The 15,251-nt window shown below is 46.0% G+C and overlaps 1 protein-coding gene across 1 annotated transcript in view; it reads left to right on the top strand.

Annotated features, from left to right (window-relative positions):
• CFAP47 (cilia and flagella associated protein 47) overlaps positions 1–15,251 on the top strand; it is a 1,094,449-nt gene that overhangs the window by 556,087 nt on the left and 523,111 nt on the right. The window contains 1 exon segment of the mRNA XM_075333814.1: positions 14,471–14,644. Within this exon segment, the coding sequence (XP_075189929.1) occupies positions 14,471–14,644 (174 nt within the window).

Genomic DNA, 15,251 nt, shown 5'->3' with positions numbered 1-15,251 from the left:
CGGAGCACTGGTAGCACGTCTACAACTGCATCATCAGCCACCACTCTGCCTCTGAGCACTAGTCGGGCGGGGTCAGCAGGTCGCATGCCCTCTAAGCCTTGCCTAGCCTGGTCCTTTTTTGACATAGAAAAAGATCGCCCAAATTATGTGATGTGTAAAATTTGTCGTGATTCTGTTAGTAGAGGTCAAAACCTCAGCAGTTTGACAACTTCTTCCATGAATCGTCACATGAATAAATATCATAGGTCCCGGTGGGAAGCTCACCGTGCTGCAATGCGGCGTAGCGGAGCGAACCATCCACGGCCTGCCCCTTCCAGTGCATCCGCGCGCTCTTCATCTTCTAGGACTGTGGGGACAGCTGTCACACCTTGTTTTCCACGGACAACTTCCACCACTGTAACCGCAACAGGCAGTTTGCTTGGTAGGTCGTACGTTGGTTTGGAAGGGGAAACAAGTGAGTGTGTACAGCTCTCTCAGACATCGATAGCACCAACGTTGGATGAAGGCAACATCATGTCTCCGCCTGCTCTTTCCTCACAAACCTGCATTTTTACAGGGACACCCTACTCAACACCGTCTACACACAGCAGCCAGATCTCTGTCCCTCAGATGTGGTCAAATAAAAGGCCATTTCCTGCGACCCATGACAAAGCTAAGAGGTTGACTCTATCCCTCTGTAAGCTTTTGGCTACCGAAATGCTGCCTTTCCGCCTAGTGGACACACAGGATTTTAGAGACCTTATGTCTGTTGCTGTGCCCCAGTACCAGATGCCTAGTCGCCACTACTTCTCTAAGAAAGGTGTGCCCGCGCTACACCAGCATGTCGCACACAACATCACCGCTTCCTTGAGAAACTCTGTGGGTGAACGGGTGCATTTCACCACCGATACTTGGACAAGTAAGCATGGACAGGGACGTTACATGTCGCTGACTGGGCACTGGGTAACTATGGTGATAGATGGTGAAGGGTCTGCTGCACAAGTCTTGCCGTCCCCGCGACTTGTGTGTCAATCCTCTGTCTGTCCAAGTTCCGCCACTGCTTCTGCCTCCTCCACCTCATCTGGGTCCTCCACCTCCGCCCCAAGCCTGCCTGGTCAGGCCACCAGCGATCTCACTGCGCAGAAGGAATCACGCACCCCTCATTACTATGCTGGCAGCAGAGCGCAACGGCATCAGGCGGTCTTTAGCTTGACATGTCTTGGGAATAGGAGTCACACAGCTGAGGAGTTGTGGTCAGCTCTGCGGTCCGAGTTTAATAAATGGTTGTCTCCACTCAACCTGCAGCCTGGTAAGGCCGTGTGCGACAATGCTGCAAACCTGGGTGCGGCCCTTCGCCTGGGCAAGGTGACACACGTGCCTTGTATGGCTCACGTGTTGAACCTTGTTGTCCAGCAATTCTTAACACACTATCCCGGCCTAGATGGCCTTCTGACCAGGACACGAAAACTGTCTGCTCACTTCCGCCGTTCAACCGACGCAGCTGAGCGACTTGCATCTCTCCAGAAGTCTTTCGGCCTGCCGGTTCATCGCCTGAAATGCGATGTGGCGACACGCTGGAATTCGACTCTCCACATGTTACAGCAACTGTGGCAGCACCGCCGAGCCCTGGTGCAATACGTCATGACATATAGCCTGGGCCAACGAGATGCAGAGGTGGGGCAGATCACCCTGATGGAGTGGTCTCAGATCAAGGACCTATGCACCCTTCTGCACAGTTTCGACATAGCGACGAATATGTTTAGCGCTGACAATACCATTATCAGCATGACAATTCCAGTCATTTACATGCTGGAGCACACGCTAAACACTATTCGGAGTCAGGGGGTGGGACAACAGGAAGGGGAGGAACTACAGGAGGATTCATATGCGCAAGGGACAACAACATCACCAAGGTACAGACGTTCATCATCACCAACGCAGCAGGCATGGGACCATGGGGGACAGGGATCAACAAGGGCGCATAGTAGCAGGCGAAATGTTGAGGAAGGTGCAGGAGAACATGAAGAAATGGAGGACGAACTGTCCATGGACATGGAAGACTCAGCAGATGAGGGAGACCTTGGTCAAATTTCAGTTGAAAGAGGTTGGGGGGAGATGTCAGAGGAAGAAAGAACGGGTAGCACCTCTATGCCACAAACACAGCGTGGACTTGGTCCGCATGGCTGCGCAAGACACATGAGTGCCTTCTTGTTGCACTACCTCCAACATGACCCTCGTATTGTCAAAATTAGAAGTGATGATGACTACTGGATTGCCACACTATTAGATCCCCGGTACAAGTCCAAATTTTGTGACATAATTCCAGCCATAGAAAGGGACGCACGTATGCAGGAGTATCAGCAGAAGCTGTTACTCGATCTTAGCTCGGCTTTTCCACCAAACAACCGTGCAGGTGCAGGGAGTGATTCTCCCAGTTGTAACTTGACAAATATGGGACGGTCTCGTCATGTTCAACAGTCTACCCGTACCAGTAGGACTGTATCTGGTGCTGGTAACAGCAATTTTATGGAATCTTTTCATAATTTTTTTAGACCCTCCTTTGCAAGGCCACCAGAGACAACAAGTCTGACACATAGTCAACGGCTGGAGAGGATGATACAGGAGTATCTCCAAATGAACATCGATGCCATGACTTTGCAAATGAAGCCTTGCTCATTTTGGGCTTCAAATCTAGAAAAATGGCCAGAGCTCTCCAGTTACGCCTTGGAGATTTTGTCGTGTCCAGCTGCCAGCGTTGTCTCTGAACGTGTCTTTAGTGCTGCTGGATGTGTGCTGACAGATAAGCGCACGCGTCTGTCCAGTGACAATGTGGACAGACTAACGTTCATCAAAATGAACAAGTCATGGATCCACCAGGAATTTACTACCCCTGTGTCATCCTGGGGAGAGTAAATGCTTGTGGATTTGGAATGTGCTTCATGCAAATCTAGCTGTGAAGTGTACAACTAGGGCACAAGTGCTGCCACTGAATGGGTGGGTGTGTGTGGGGCACAATGTTTGGAAAAAAAGGGAGACTCCGCTAGGAGTAACCCTTGATTGCTGTGTTTTTATAAAATGATCCAAGATGAACAGAGCTGGGATCAGGAAAGACTTTGCTACCTACCCCGGTGTCATCCTGGGGTCGGTTAAGAATACCGTATTTTTGAATGTGCTTGATGCAAATCAAAACATCCTGTTTGGAACTAGGGCACAAGTGCTACCACTGATAAGGTGTCTGTGTGGCCCAATTTTTTGAAAAAAGGGAGACTCCGCTTGGAGTAACCCTTACTTACATTGTTTTTAAAAGGAGCTAAGATGAACAAGTCATGGTTCAGCAAAGACTTTGCTACCTACCCAGGTGTCATCCTGGGGACGGTTAAGTATGGCGTATTTTTGAATGTGCTTGATGCAAATCTAGCTGTGAAGTGTACAACTGGGGCACAACTGCTGCCACTGAATGGGTGGGTGTGTGTGGGGTCCAATTTTTGGAAAAAAAAGGGAGACTCCGCTTGGAGTAACCCTTGATTGCTGTGTTTTTTTAAAATGATCCAAGATGAACAGAGCTGGGATCAGGAAAGACTTTGCTACCTACCCCGGTGTCATCCTGGGGACGGTTAAGAATAGCGTATTTTTGAATGTGCTTGATGCAAATCAAAACATCCTGTTTGCAACTAGGGCACAAGTGCTGCCACTGATAAGGTGTCTGTGTGGCCCAATTTTTTGAAAAAAGGGAGACTCCGCTTGGAGTAACCTTTACTTACATTGTTTTTAAAAGGAGCCAAGATGAACAAGTCATGGTTCAGCAAAGACTTTGCTACCTACCCCGGTGTCATCCTGGGGACGGTTAAGTATGGCGTATTTTTGAATGTGCTTGATGCAAATCTAGCTGTGAAGTGTACAACTGGGGCACAACTGCTGCCACTGAAGGGGTGGGCGAGTGTGGGGCACAATTTTTGGAAAAAAGGGAGACTCCGCTTGGAGTAACCCTTGCTTACATTGTTTTTAAAAGAAGCCAAGATGAACAGAGCTGGGATCAGGAAAGACTTTGCTACCTACCCCGGTGTCATCCTGGGGACGGTTAAGTATGGCGTATTTTTTAATGTGTTTGATGCAAATCTAGCTGTGAAGTGTACAACTGGGGCACAAGTGCTGCCACTGAATGGGTGGGTGTGTGTGGGGCACAATTTTTGGAAAAAAAGGGAGACTCCGCTTGGAGTAACCCTTGCTTACAGTGTTTTTAAAAAGGAGCCAAGATGAACAGAGCTGGGATCAGGAAAGACTTTGCTACCTACCCCAGTGTCATCCTGGGGACGGTTAAGTATGGCGTATTTTTGAATGTGCTTGATGGAAATCTAGCTGTGAAGTGTACAACTAGGGCACAAGTGCTGCCACTGAATGGGTGGGTGTGTGTGGGGCACAATTTTTGGAAAAAAGGGAGACTCCGCTTGGAGTCACCTTATGGTGTTTTACATGATTTTAGAAGGGCGTGCCATGCCTATATCTGTGTGTCCTCCTCTTTTTCCTTATCCAGCTGTTTTGTTTTCGCATGAGTATATGTCCTTGTCACTTTCCCATGTGTTTGTGTTGTGTTGTGAGTTGTTTGTCACCTTTTGGACACCTTTGAGGGTGTTTTCTAGGTGTTTTTATGTGTTTGTGAATGCCTGCCATTGTTTCCTATGCAGTTCGAGTTCGGTTCCTCGAACGTTCGACGAACCGAACTCGAAAGGGACCTCCGTTCGACGAACCGACCTCAAGCCGAACCGGGACCGGTTCGCTCATCTCTAGTCGTAAGTTGTAAATGAAATGTCTTGTTATAAAAAAATTAGGATACAGCAGGTGAAATAAGTATTGAACATGTCTCCAATTTTCTAAATAAATATATTTTTAAAGGTGCTGTTGACATGAATTTCTAACCAGATGTCGGTAACAACCCATCCAATACATACAGTGAAAGAAATCAAACCATGAATGTCTGTAAATTAAGTTATTTGTAGAGTCGAAACCAGTGGTTTACATACACTATCTAAAAAGACACTTATGCATGTTTTTCTTACTATCTGCAATGTAATCAGAATAAACCTTTTCCGTTTTAGGTCATTTAGGATTACCAAAATTATTTCTATATACCAAATGCCAAAATAATAAGATAGAGAGAATGTTTTAAGGCATTTTTTATTACTTTCTGCAAAGTCAAAAGTATATATACACTGAGTACTCTGCCTTTAACTTCTTCACCTACAGGCGATTATCCGTGTTTCTGTTATGGGGTTTTTTTTTGCTCCCCGTCTTCCAAGAGTCTGGCAGGAAACTAGCCAGGTGTTTCACCAGGAAGGAAGGGAAGGATCAACCACGGGAAGGGCAGTCTCCTGCCAGCGTTGAGAAACATGTGATGGTGTCTCCGCGGCATTCTTGTTTTGCATATTTTCTCAGGGGGCCTTGTTCTAGTGTCACTGCGTTGAGAAACATGTGATAGTGTCTCCGCAGTGTTGGATGTTGATCTCCCCGAGGTCAACCATCCTTACCTATGTAGTCTTCTACTAGGCATTGCTTGACTGGAGACTGCCCTTCCCGTGGTTGTTACTTCCCGGTGAAAGACCTGGCTAGTTTCCTGCCAGTGTTGAGAAACATGTGATGGTGTCTCCGCGGCATTCTTGTTTTGCCATAAAGGCCTGACTGGTAGAGGGCTGCAGTGATAGTTGACTTTGTGGAACTTTCTCACATCTCTCTACTTCATCTCTGGAGCTCAGCCACAGTGATCTTGGGATTCATCTTTACTTCTCTCACCAAGGCTCTTCTTCCACGATTGTTCAGTTTGGCTGGACGGCCAGGTCTAGGAAGAGTTCTGGTGGTCCCAAACTTCTTCCATTTAAGGATTATGGAGGCCACTGTGCTCTTAGGAACCTTGAGTACTCCAGAAATTCTTTTGTGAACTTGGCCAGATCTGTGCATTGCCATAATCCTGTCTCTGAGCTCCTTGGGCAGTTCCTTTGACCTCATGATTCTCATGTGGTCTGCACTGTGAGCTGTGAGGATTTATATAGACAGGTGTGTGCCTTTCCAAATCAAGTCCTATCATTTTATGGAAGGAACTAAAGCTCAGAGTTCATAGAAGGAGCCCATAGAACCTTCAGGATTGGGAGTGTTTGTGTGAAAGAATGTGCCAAAATCATACCTGTGCAGCTTTTTTTTTATTCCTTTGCTTCTGTGAATTGACTCTGTTGAGAAATTCATGTCATTAGAACCTTTAGTTTAGAGTTTGACAGATGGAAGTTACCCTTCTTGGATGTACTTATTGAGAGGGATTCTGTGGGTGATATTCATACTAGCACCTATAGAAAACCGACTGCTACCAATTCTCTTCTGCGTTGGGAGAGCAGCCATCCGAGTAGCCTAAAAAAAGGCATTCCAAAGGGTCAATTTCACAGATTAAAACGAAACTGTTTGGACGAGCAAGGTTTTCGACAACAGGCGCGTGACTTAAGCCTCAGGTTTCAGCATAGAGGCTACCCTGACCATGTGATTAAGAAAGCCTTTTTTGAGACCCAGCAGAGAACTAGGAACGACCTTTTGCACGGGCCAGGGAGACCCACATCCGATGAGGAATTTATCCGGTTCATTACCACCTTTAACAATGGATCAGGGGAGGTTAGAAGGATCCTTGAGAGACATTGGTCCATTCTTAAAATGGATAATGATATCGGTAATTTTCTTCCCAATGCCCCTTCAGTGACCTACAGGAAGGCCCGCTCTATTAAGGAGAGACTGGTTCACAGCCATTTTTCGAGTCCCAATAGGACATGGCTGAAGAATCCAGTCAAAGGCTGTTATAAGTGTAGCGGCTGCATTGCATGTGGTCACATTAACCCAGGAAAATTTTTCTTTTCCCACGTCCTGGGGAAGCGCTTTGATATCCGTTCATTCATTAACTGCAGAACAAAGGGCGTTATATACAAAGCCACCTGTAGCTGTCAGAAAGAATACGTGGGAAAGACTAAAAGGGAATTTAGGAGGAGAATAGGGGAACACATCCGAGATATCCGCCTGGGCAATGATACTCCTGTGGCCCGTCACATTACGGAACATCATGCAGGAGACATTAAATCGATCAGTTTCCAGGGTATTGATGCTGTGGCTCCCCCCCTTAGAGGTGGTAATTGGGACAATAAAATTCTGAAACAAGAAACCAGGTGGATCTTTTGGCTGAAAACTAGCAAACCCTTGGGCCTCAATGAAGCTCTCTCCTTTGCACCCTTTGTGGTAGACTAGTTCTGATATATGCTAGGAGGGTTAGTCGTCGCCCGAGTGGGGGCACCAACCACCGATCTGTCCCAGGGTGCCGACCTCCACAAGTAGGTAGGGTCAGGTTTAAGTATAGGGCCTTAGGAAGGTTTTAGGGTGGTGGTGGTTTTTTTTTTCTCTTACATTCCTGCCTATCCTAATCGGGTTTTGCCCTTCGTATTGCCACAATTTATTACACAATTTTTCCATAGCCCTTACTGACCTCTCCTGATCCTTTGCTATATTAGTTATCCGGGTCCCTTGTTATCATATAAGCAATGGATATAATCTGTGTTTTTCCTTCCTCACTCCCTCTCCTGAATAGCTACGCCTGCTGGCCTATTTTCCTTTTTATCGTTTTTTTCTTTGCTTGTTGTTTTTATGAGCCTCCTACCTATCTGGGTGCCTGTAATGTATGTTACAGATGTTTTTCGGCCCACTATTGATGTTGATGGGCTGTTATTATGAATTAATGGCCGTACTTTATCGCTGGTTTTGCGATACTAACCGTGGCCATTTTGTTGTAGTCATTTACCTGCTACGTCATGGTTCACATGACTACTGTATACGCCCCTCTGTGACGTGCACATCGCGGCCGCGATCATGTGACCCGGAAGTGGGTTCACTGCGGCATGCGGATGTGACGTCAGACGCCATTTCAAACGAGCGGTTCATTTAAACCCGACGGCGAGGTATGACAGGCGCACTCTGCCCAGGAATTCCCTGGTATTGATGGAGGTAAGTTGTACCCGCCGCTCTGTTCGGGCCGCCCGCTTCTACTACTGACATTGACCTCCCCCTTTTGGTTGATGTGGTTTGTGTATATGCTTTTCAACAGTAATCTATGCCAATTTGCATGGGTCTCATTGTGACCAGAATATTGGATCTTTATCCTCCCCTGATGATTTAAGAAACGCGTTGGGAGAATCCTGCACGACTGCTGGACATCTAGTTGGAACCTGTGGAGACCCTGAGTCATCCAGACAAAGGACCAGGCGATCTCATATATTATGGTTACCAAAAACATCCGGTATTAAGTGCTCCAGATTAACAGGGAAAGGGTGACACGGCAGATGGGGTAAGACCGTTCCTTTTCCATCATTTATTCACCGCCGGTTGCAATTGTGGCAGGTGATTTTGTGGCTGCATAGTATGTACCATTCATTATATGATTTATACTGCTGATATTATTGCGGTATTTTACAACAACTATATATATGAATGTCACTCTCCACATAAGTATTTGTGTGATTAGCCAATTGGTCCTCTGCTGTGTTTGAGTATATTGGCTGTTTTATTGGTTTGTTTGTCATTTTATAGGTCCTTCCTGGATTTTTTAATTATATCAGATTAAAGGCTAAGTTTTAGGCGTATTCTATTCTGTTCACTTTGCTATTCATATCTATTTATCAGTGAATTGATACCCAGTAGCTATCTTAGCAGAACCACACACACCAGCACAATGTCAGGACTGGCCCTCACAGTGCCAGACCAGCAAACATGGGTGAGGGCGGAACAAGGTTCAGGCAGGTGGTGTTTAAATAATGATGCCTTGGAGCAGGAGGCGGTGGCTGTGTGTGAACAAGCACCAAACTGAATTTTGATGGCGACAGAAGGAATTTGCAAACCACACTGGGCGTGCACGGCATGGTGGCGGTCAACCACCTGACCAGTAAACGAAAAAAGGAGGGGAGCCAGCACTGCTTATGATTGGCATGCAACAATGAAGAAATAAAAAGTGTAATATTCACAAATTCATTCCTACTGTAACAATTCAATGAGATTTTTTGCAAATGATTGATCAATGATTTGAGCCCCCCTGCCCCGTCACGGCAAATCTCTATAGGGGGTCCCTAACGCTATATTATAAATTATTATGTACCATAAGGTCTCATATAATGAGCAGGACCATATGAAAACACCACTTACCCGAGACATGTCTGAACCGCTCCCATGCTGCCAGGACTGACAACCGCGAATAAAGGCAGCCCAGGTGCCAGTGTGTGTGGCAGAACCACACACACCAGCACAATGTCAGGACTGGCCCTCACAGTGCCAGACCAGCAAACATGGATGAAGGCGGAACAAGGTTCAGGCAGGTGGTGTTTAAATAATGATGCCTTGGAGCAGGAGGCGGTGGCTGTGTGTGAACAAGCACCAAACTGAATTTTGATGGCGACAGAAGGAATTTGCAAACCACACTGGGCATGCACGGCATGGTGGCGGTCAACCACCTGACCAGTAAACGAAAAAAGGAGGGGAGCCAGCACTGCTTATGAATGGCATGTGTAACGTCCGGGTGGTGGAACCTCTGGACCGTACACCGGTTTCTCTTGAGGAGGCAGCCAGGCAGGTCACCCCGCCAGAGAGTCTGGGTGCACGGCAGCCGAAGCACTATTGGTAGCCGGGCAGTCCGTAGGGGAGCAGGAAAGGTGGACGGAGTTCTGGACGGTTGTCCGGGTGACGAGGCTCAGAGTCCGAGGCCAGGTGGTAAGGTCAGGCGGGATCCAGAACTTGCTGAGCGATGGAACGGGTCACCAAACGGAGCCAGGGACTGGAGACTGGCGGAGCTGCAGAGATGGTGGAACATCCGCCGAAGTCACCATCAGGGTACGAGAATGAGCGTGGTTCGGAGCGGCTGGCGTGGCAGGACAGGCTCTACGAGACAGGACAGGGTTAATGCAGGCAAATCACAAGGCAAAGCAATAGGGGACCTGAACACTAGCTTGCTAAACACGTAGAACAGGCCCCGCCCACCAGGAAGGTGATTCTTAATATACCCTGTACCTGTCTATGCAATTTCCTGTTTCTAGGTGCTGGCCCTTTAAGAGAGGGTCAATGACCGTGCGCGCGCCCTAATGCACATGCGCGAGGCCCGGGTGCCAGAAGCCAGAGGAGGGAGCGGTGAGTAGGAAGCAGGAGAGCCGGGCTGAAGCAGAGTTGCCGACGGGCGCCGGGAGCGGGGACCGGGCTGCCTGGGGACCGCAGGCGATGGAGTAGGAAGGCTGTGGAGCGGGGGACCGGGAAGCCTGGCACGGGAGCGGCGGAGCGCGACCTGAGAGCGGGGAACCGTGGCAGGGGAGCCGGTAAGCAAGGCAGAGGGGCCGGGGAGCATGGCAGGGGAGCCGGGGAGCCTAGCAGGGGAGCCGGGGAGCGTGACAGCATGCAACAATGAAGAAATAAAAAGTGTAATATTCACAAATTCATTCCTACTGTAACAATTCAATGAGATTTTTTGCAAATGATTGATCAATGATTTGCGCCCCCCTGCCTCGTCACGGCAAATCTCTATAGGGGGGTCCCTAACGCTATATTATAAATTATTATGTACCATAAGGTCTCATATAATGAGCAAGACCATATGAAAACACCACTTACCCGAGACATGTCTGAACCGCTCCCATGCTGCCAGGACTGATAACCGCGAATAAAGGCAGCCCAGGTGCCAGTGTATGTGGCAGAACCACACACACCAGCACAATGTCAGGACTGGCCCTCACAGTGCCAGGCCAGCAAACATGGATGAGGGCGGAACAAGGTTCAGGCAGGTGGTGTTTAAATAATGATGCCTTGGAGCAGGAGGCGGTGGCTGTGTGTGAACAAGCACCAAACTGAATTTTGATGGCGACAGAAGGAATTTGCAAACCACACTGGGCGTGCACGGCATGGTGGCGGTCAACCACCTGACCAGTAAACGAAAAAAGGAGGGGAGCCAGCACTGCTTATGAATGGCATGCAACAATGAAGAAATAAAAAGTGTAATATTCACAAATTCATTCCTACTGTAACAATTCAATGAGATTTTTTGCAAATGATTGATCAATGATTTGAGCCCCCCTGCCCCGTCACGGCAAATCTCTATAGGGGGGTCCCTAACGCTATATTATAAATTATTATGTACCATAAGGTTTTTTCGTTTACTGGTCAGGTGGTTAAACACCACCTGCCTGAACCTTGTTCCGCCCTCATCCATGTTTGCTGGTCTGGCACTGTGAGGGCCAGTCCTGACATTGTGCTGGTGTGTGTGGTTCTGCCACACACACTGGCACCTGGGCTGCCTTTATTCGCGGTTGTCAGTCCCGGCAGCATGGGAGCGGTTCAGACATGTCTCGGGTAAGTGGTGTTTTCATATGGTCCTGCTCATTATATGAGACCTTATGGTACATAATAATTTACAATATAGCGTTAGGGACCCCCCTATAGAGATTTGCCGTGACGGGGCAGGGGGGCTCAAATCATTGATCAATCATTTGCAAAAAATCTCATTGAATTGTTACAGTAGGAATGAATTTGTGAATATTACACTTTTTATTTCTTCATTGTTGCATGCCATTCATAAGCAGTGCTGGCTCCCCTCCTTTAATAGCAAAGAATACAGTCTTACATGCCTCCAAGAGTTCATCTAGATTCTTTAGTTTTGTCTTCCAAGCTTCCTCTTTCATCCTACCCCAAACATGCTCAATAATGTTCATGTCTGGTGACTGGGCTGGCCAGTCCTTTAGCACCTTGCTCTTCTTTGCCAGGAGAAACTTTGTTGTTGAGATGGATGTATGAGATGAAGCACCATCCTGCTGCAGAATTAGACTCCTTTTATGATTGGGAATGTAAGAGGTAGCTAATAATTCTTGATATTTTAGGTTATTGATATTGCCTTCCACCTTGCAAATGTTTCGCACACCCACATACTGAATGTAACCCCATACCATGATCTTTCCACCACCAAACTTAACTGTTTTCAGGATCCATATGGGCTCCAGTAGGTCTCCTGCAGTATTTGAAACAGCTGTGGTGTAATTCAACTGAAGATTCATCAGAGAAATCCACCTTCTGCCACTTTTCCAGCGCCCATCTGTTTGGCAGGCTGTGGGACTTAGCAAATTCCACACGTTTTTTTAATTGCCTTTTGTTTAGTGCTGGCTTCTTGGCACTGATTCGACCATTGAGGCCATTTCGAGACAGAATCCTACAAACTGTTCTAGTTGACACAGGGGCGTGAGGTGACCTGGCCTTTTTGAGCTCTGCTGCAGTGGAAGAGAGGCTGGCTTTGGATTTTCTAACCAACAAACGTTCCTCCTGAGCAGTCTGAGCAGTTGTCTTGTGGGGTCGGCTGGACCTGGGCTTGTAAAAATCATCTCCAGTCTCTTCAAATCTTTTTTTAATTCTTTGTACTTGACGCTGAGACACATTAAATGTGCCAGCCACCTCTGCGGTGGATCTGGTCTTCAGCCTCTTGATAATCAAGGCTTTGGTCGCAAGGTGGATTTTTGGCATGTTGTTAGAGGTCAAGTTGCAGTTCAACTGAAGGTCTGGGGTGCTGGGTTTCTTTTTATACACACCCACTAATTAACAGATCATTTAGTGAGCACAGGTGAGGATGTAAACTAGGATTGGGTGCATTATATGTGAAGGCGACAAAACTTTTGTCTTGATAAAATGTGACCTTTCTGTGTTCATTATATGATTAATATTTCAGCTTTGCAGCAACTTTACTTTCATAACCTAAACCAAATTTGGGAGGGTTTCAGCTTTCAAAAGAGTAATTTATGAAACCAATGGATGAATTTAAAGTCAGGTTATAAGCTTTTATTTATATAACATGGATAAGCGACAGAACTTCTGTCAGGGACTGTATTTTACTCGCTGCATATAGGAATGTGTTTCTGAACAATAAATCTTTAGTTGTCCTATTAAAAGGAGTTTTTAAGTAGGTTTTTACTATTTATTCTGAGAGCAACATAATATGAGGGTAGAGGGTCTGATTATGATGTGTCACAAAGTAGCCTGTGTGCTCTAGTATTAATACAATCTGTGTAATCACGCTCTCTCCACTGATTGGCAGCATGCTGACAATTCACAGAATACACATGAAGTTACCATTCAGGGGAGTAGGCAAGGTTATACACAGGCCAGAATTGATACATCTACATCAGGTAAAACAAGGATTCTATCAAAACTGTACCAAGCAGTCCAGTAAGTGATATATCCCTAGAATCAGACTTTCCTTTATGCTGCAATTAGATTCAATAGCAAAAGCCTGCTGACAGACACCCTTTAATCATTTATCTGCTTATCACATGAAATATTTATTCATATTGGCAAATTTCTTTTTGCATGCTGGCCAGCTAACTGGCACTGGATTGCACCCAGTGTTTTTGCCAAGATTGGATTGCGAATGTACTCATTGTGCTTTTATGGATTTTTTTTGGTTTAAATTCACAAATATACAATCTGAAACTAATGTAAGCCAATCAAATTGTTATGCACCTAAGGCCTCTGCCACACTCACGTGAATTTCACGCACGTGCCGAGAGACACGTATTTCCCCTGCGTGTTGCGTGCAGGTAAGTACGTGTCTCTGGTACGTGCGTGACACGTGTGTTCTACGTGTGCTATCCGCGATAGCACACGTAGAACCGGTAATTATTATACTCACCTGGTCCTTCCTGATGTCCGCGCTGCTGTCCGTGGTGCTGATCCTCGGTCTCCAGCCCTCCCGTCTCCCCGCTGCTGCTGCTGCCAGGCAGTGAAGTGAATATTCAATGAGAATAATGAGCGGCGGTCGGCAGCAAGAGGCAGCAGCGGCAGAGACAGGAGGGCTGGAGAAGGTGAGTTAATGTTTTTTATTTTTTTCCCTGACATGTGTGTTTACTCCGGCGCGTGTCACACGGGACCGCATCCACACTACACCCGTGTGGTACGGGTGCGGGCCGTGTAACACCCGTGCTGCCGGAGAAAACACTGACATGTCAGCGCTTTGAAAATCGCACACACGTACAAACGCACACGGACACACGTTCCGTGTGGTTTTACGTGTGTGTGCCTGCTACCATAGGGTAGCATTGCTGTACATGTCTCCGTGCCGCCGGTACGTGTAAAAAATGACAAACACGTGCCGGAGGCACGGATGTGTGGCGCAGGCCTAAAACTGTGTTTAGGGGCATTTTTGGATGGTATCTTTACATTTTAACTTGAATAAAGCACTATCTCTAACATGAACTAAACATTTCTATTGGAAAGTTAGATGATTTTTAGTAGCTCTATGAATAAATATTCTCATTCATTTAGTTGGTGAAATTAATGTAAAACCAATGATTGAGAAGCATCCAAAATTCATTTCTTTCTGTTCTGTAAATTAATTGTTTGTAAGGAGCAGTTTGAAAATTAAAAAATGAAACTTTACAGCCAAAGGCTTAACACCTTCCCATTTTAACAGGGTACACTAATTCTTCAAAATGAAACAGATGGTACTGAACATATATTTGGCCTCAAAGGTATTGGCCAAGAACCCCTGGCTCTTGATCATATCATGATAGAATGCCAAGTAAGACAAATTACACAGAAGGTCCTTATGGTACCCAATTATACCAATGCCAAACTGACTTTCAAGGTAAGGTTTAGAAATGTGTTAGATACTGGAAATTTTAATAAGTTACCCATTGTGTTTCTTTGTTTTATTTTAGGTATGTTTATGAAGAAATTCTCCTTTAGCTAAATCTTTCTATAATCCTAAAGTTACATTTGTCAGACTGTTCTCAAGTCCATTTGTCATCCATTTACAATGGGTCCAGTATTAAAGAAAAATGGATCCATTACAAAAGGAGCAAAGATGGATGCAGAGTTTGCTTTAGTTTTTCAAAAACTAAAATGTTTGGTTTCTGGTTTCCATTTGTAATGAGTCCGTTTCTACTAGACACATCTCTAGTGTTTTGTGGATGCGCAGTGCTTAAAAAATTTACAGATGACCATTATTAATGATCTCTTTCACATAGAATTCTAAGTTTAAAAAAAACCAGATCCAGTTGCTATCTTTTTTTTTTTAATTTGCCAAATAAAAAAGTCGTACAGACTCTGTTTTTTGATCCAGCTAAAAAGCAGATTGTATGTCAAGTGTTTGGATCCTGTACTGGATCATTTTATTTCTGATTTTGTCATCCCCAATTGATGGAAAAACAGAATTAACTAAAGAACATGTGAATATTGCCTAAGTTAGGACA

This window comes from Anomaloglossus baeobatrachus, chromosome 2 (assembly GCF_048569485.1).
Source record: "Anomaloglossus baeobatrachus isolate aAnoBae1 chromosome 2, aAnoBae1.hap1, whole genome shotgun sequence".
Taxonomy (NCBI): domain Eukaryota; kingdom Metazoa; phylum Chordata; class Amphibia; order Anura; family Aromobatidae; genus Anomaloglossus; species Anomaloglossus baeobatrachus.
The sequence above is the reverse complement of the archived record's forward strand: the minus strand, read 5'-3'. Positions and strand labels throughout refer to the sequence as shown.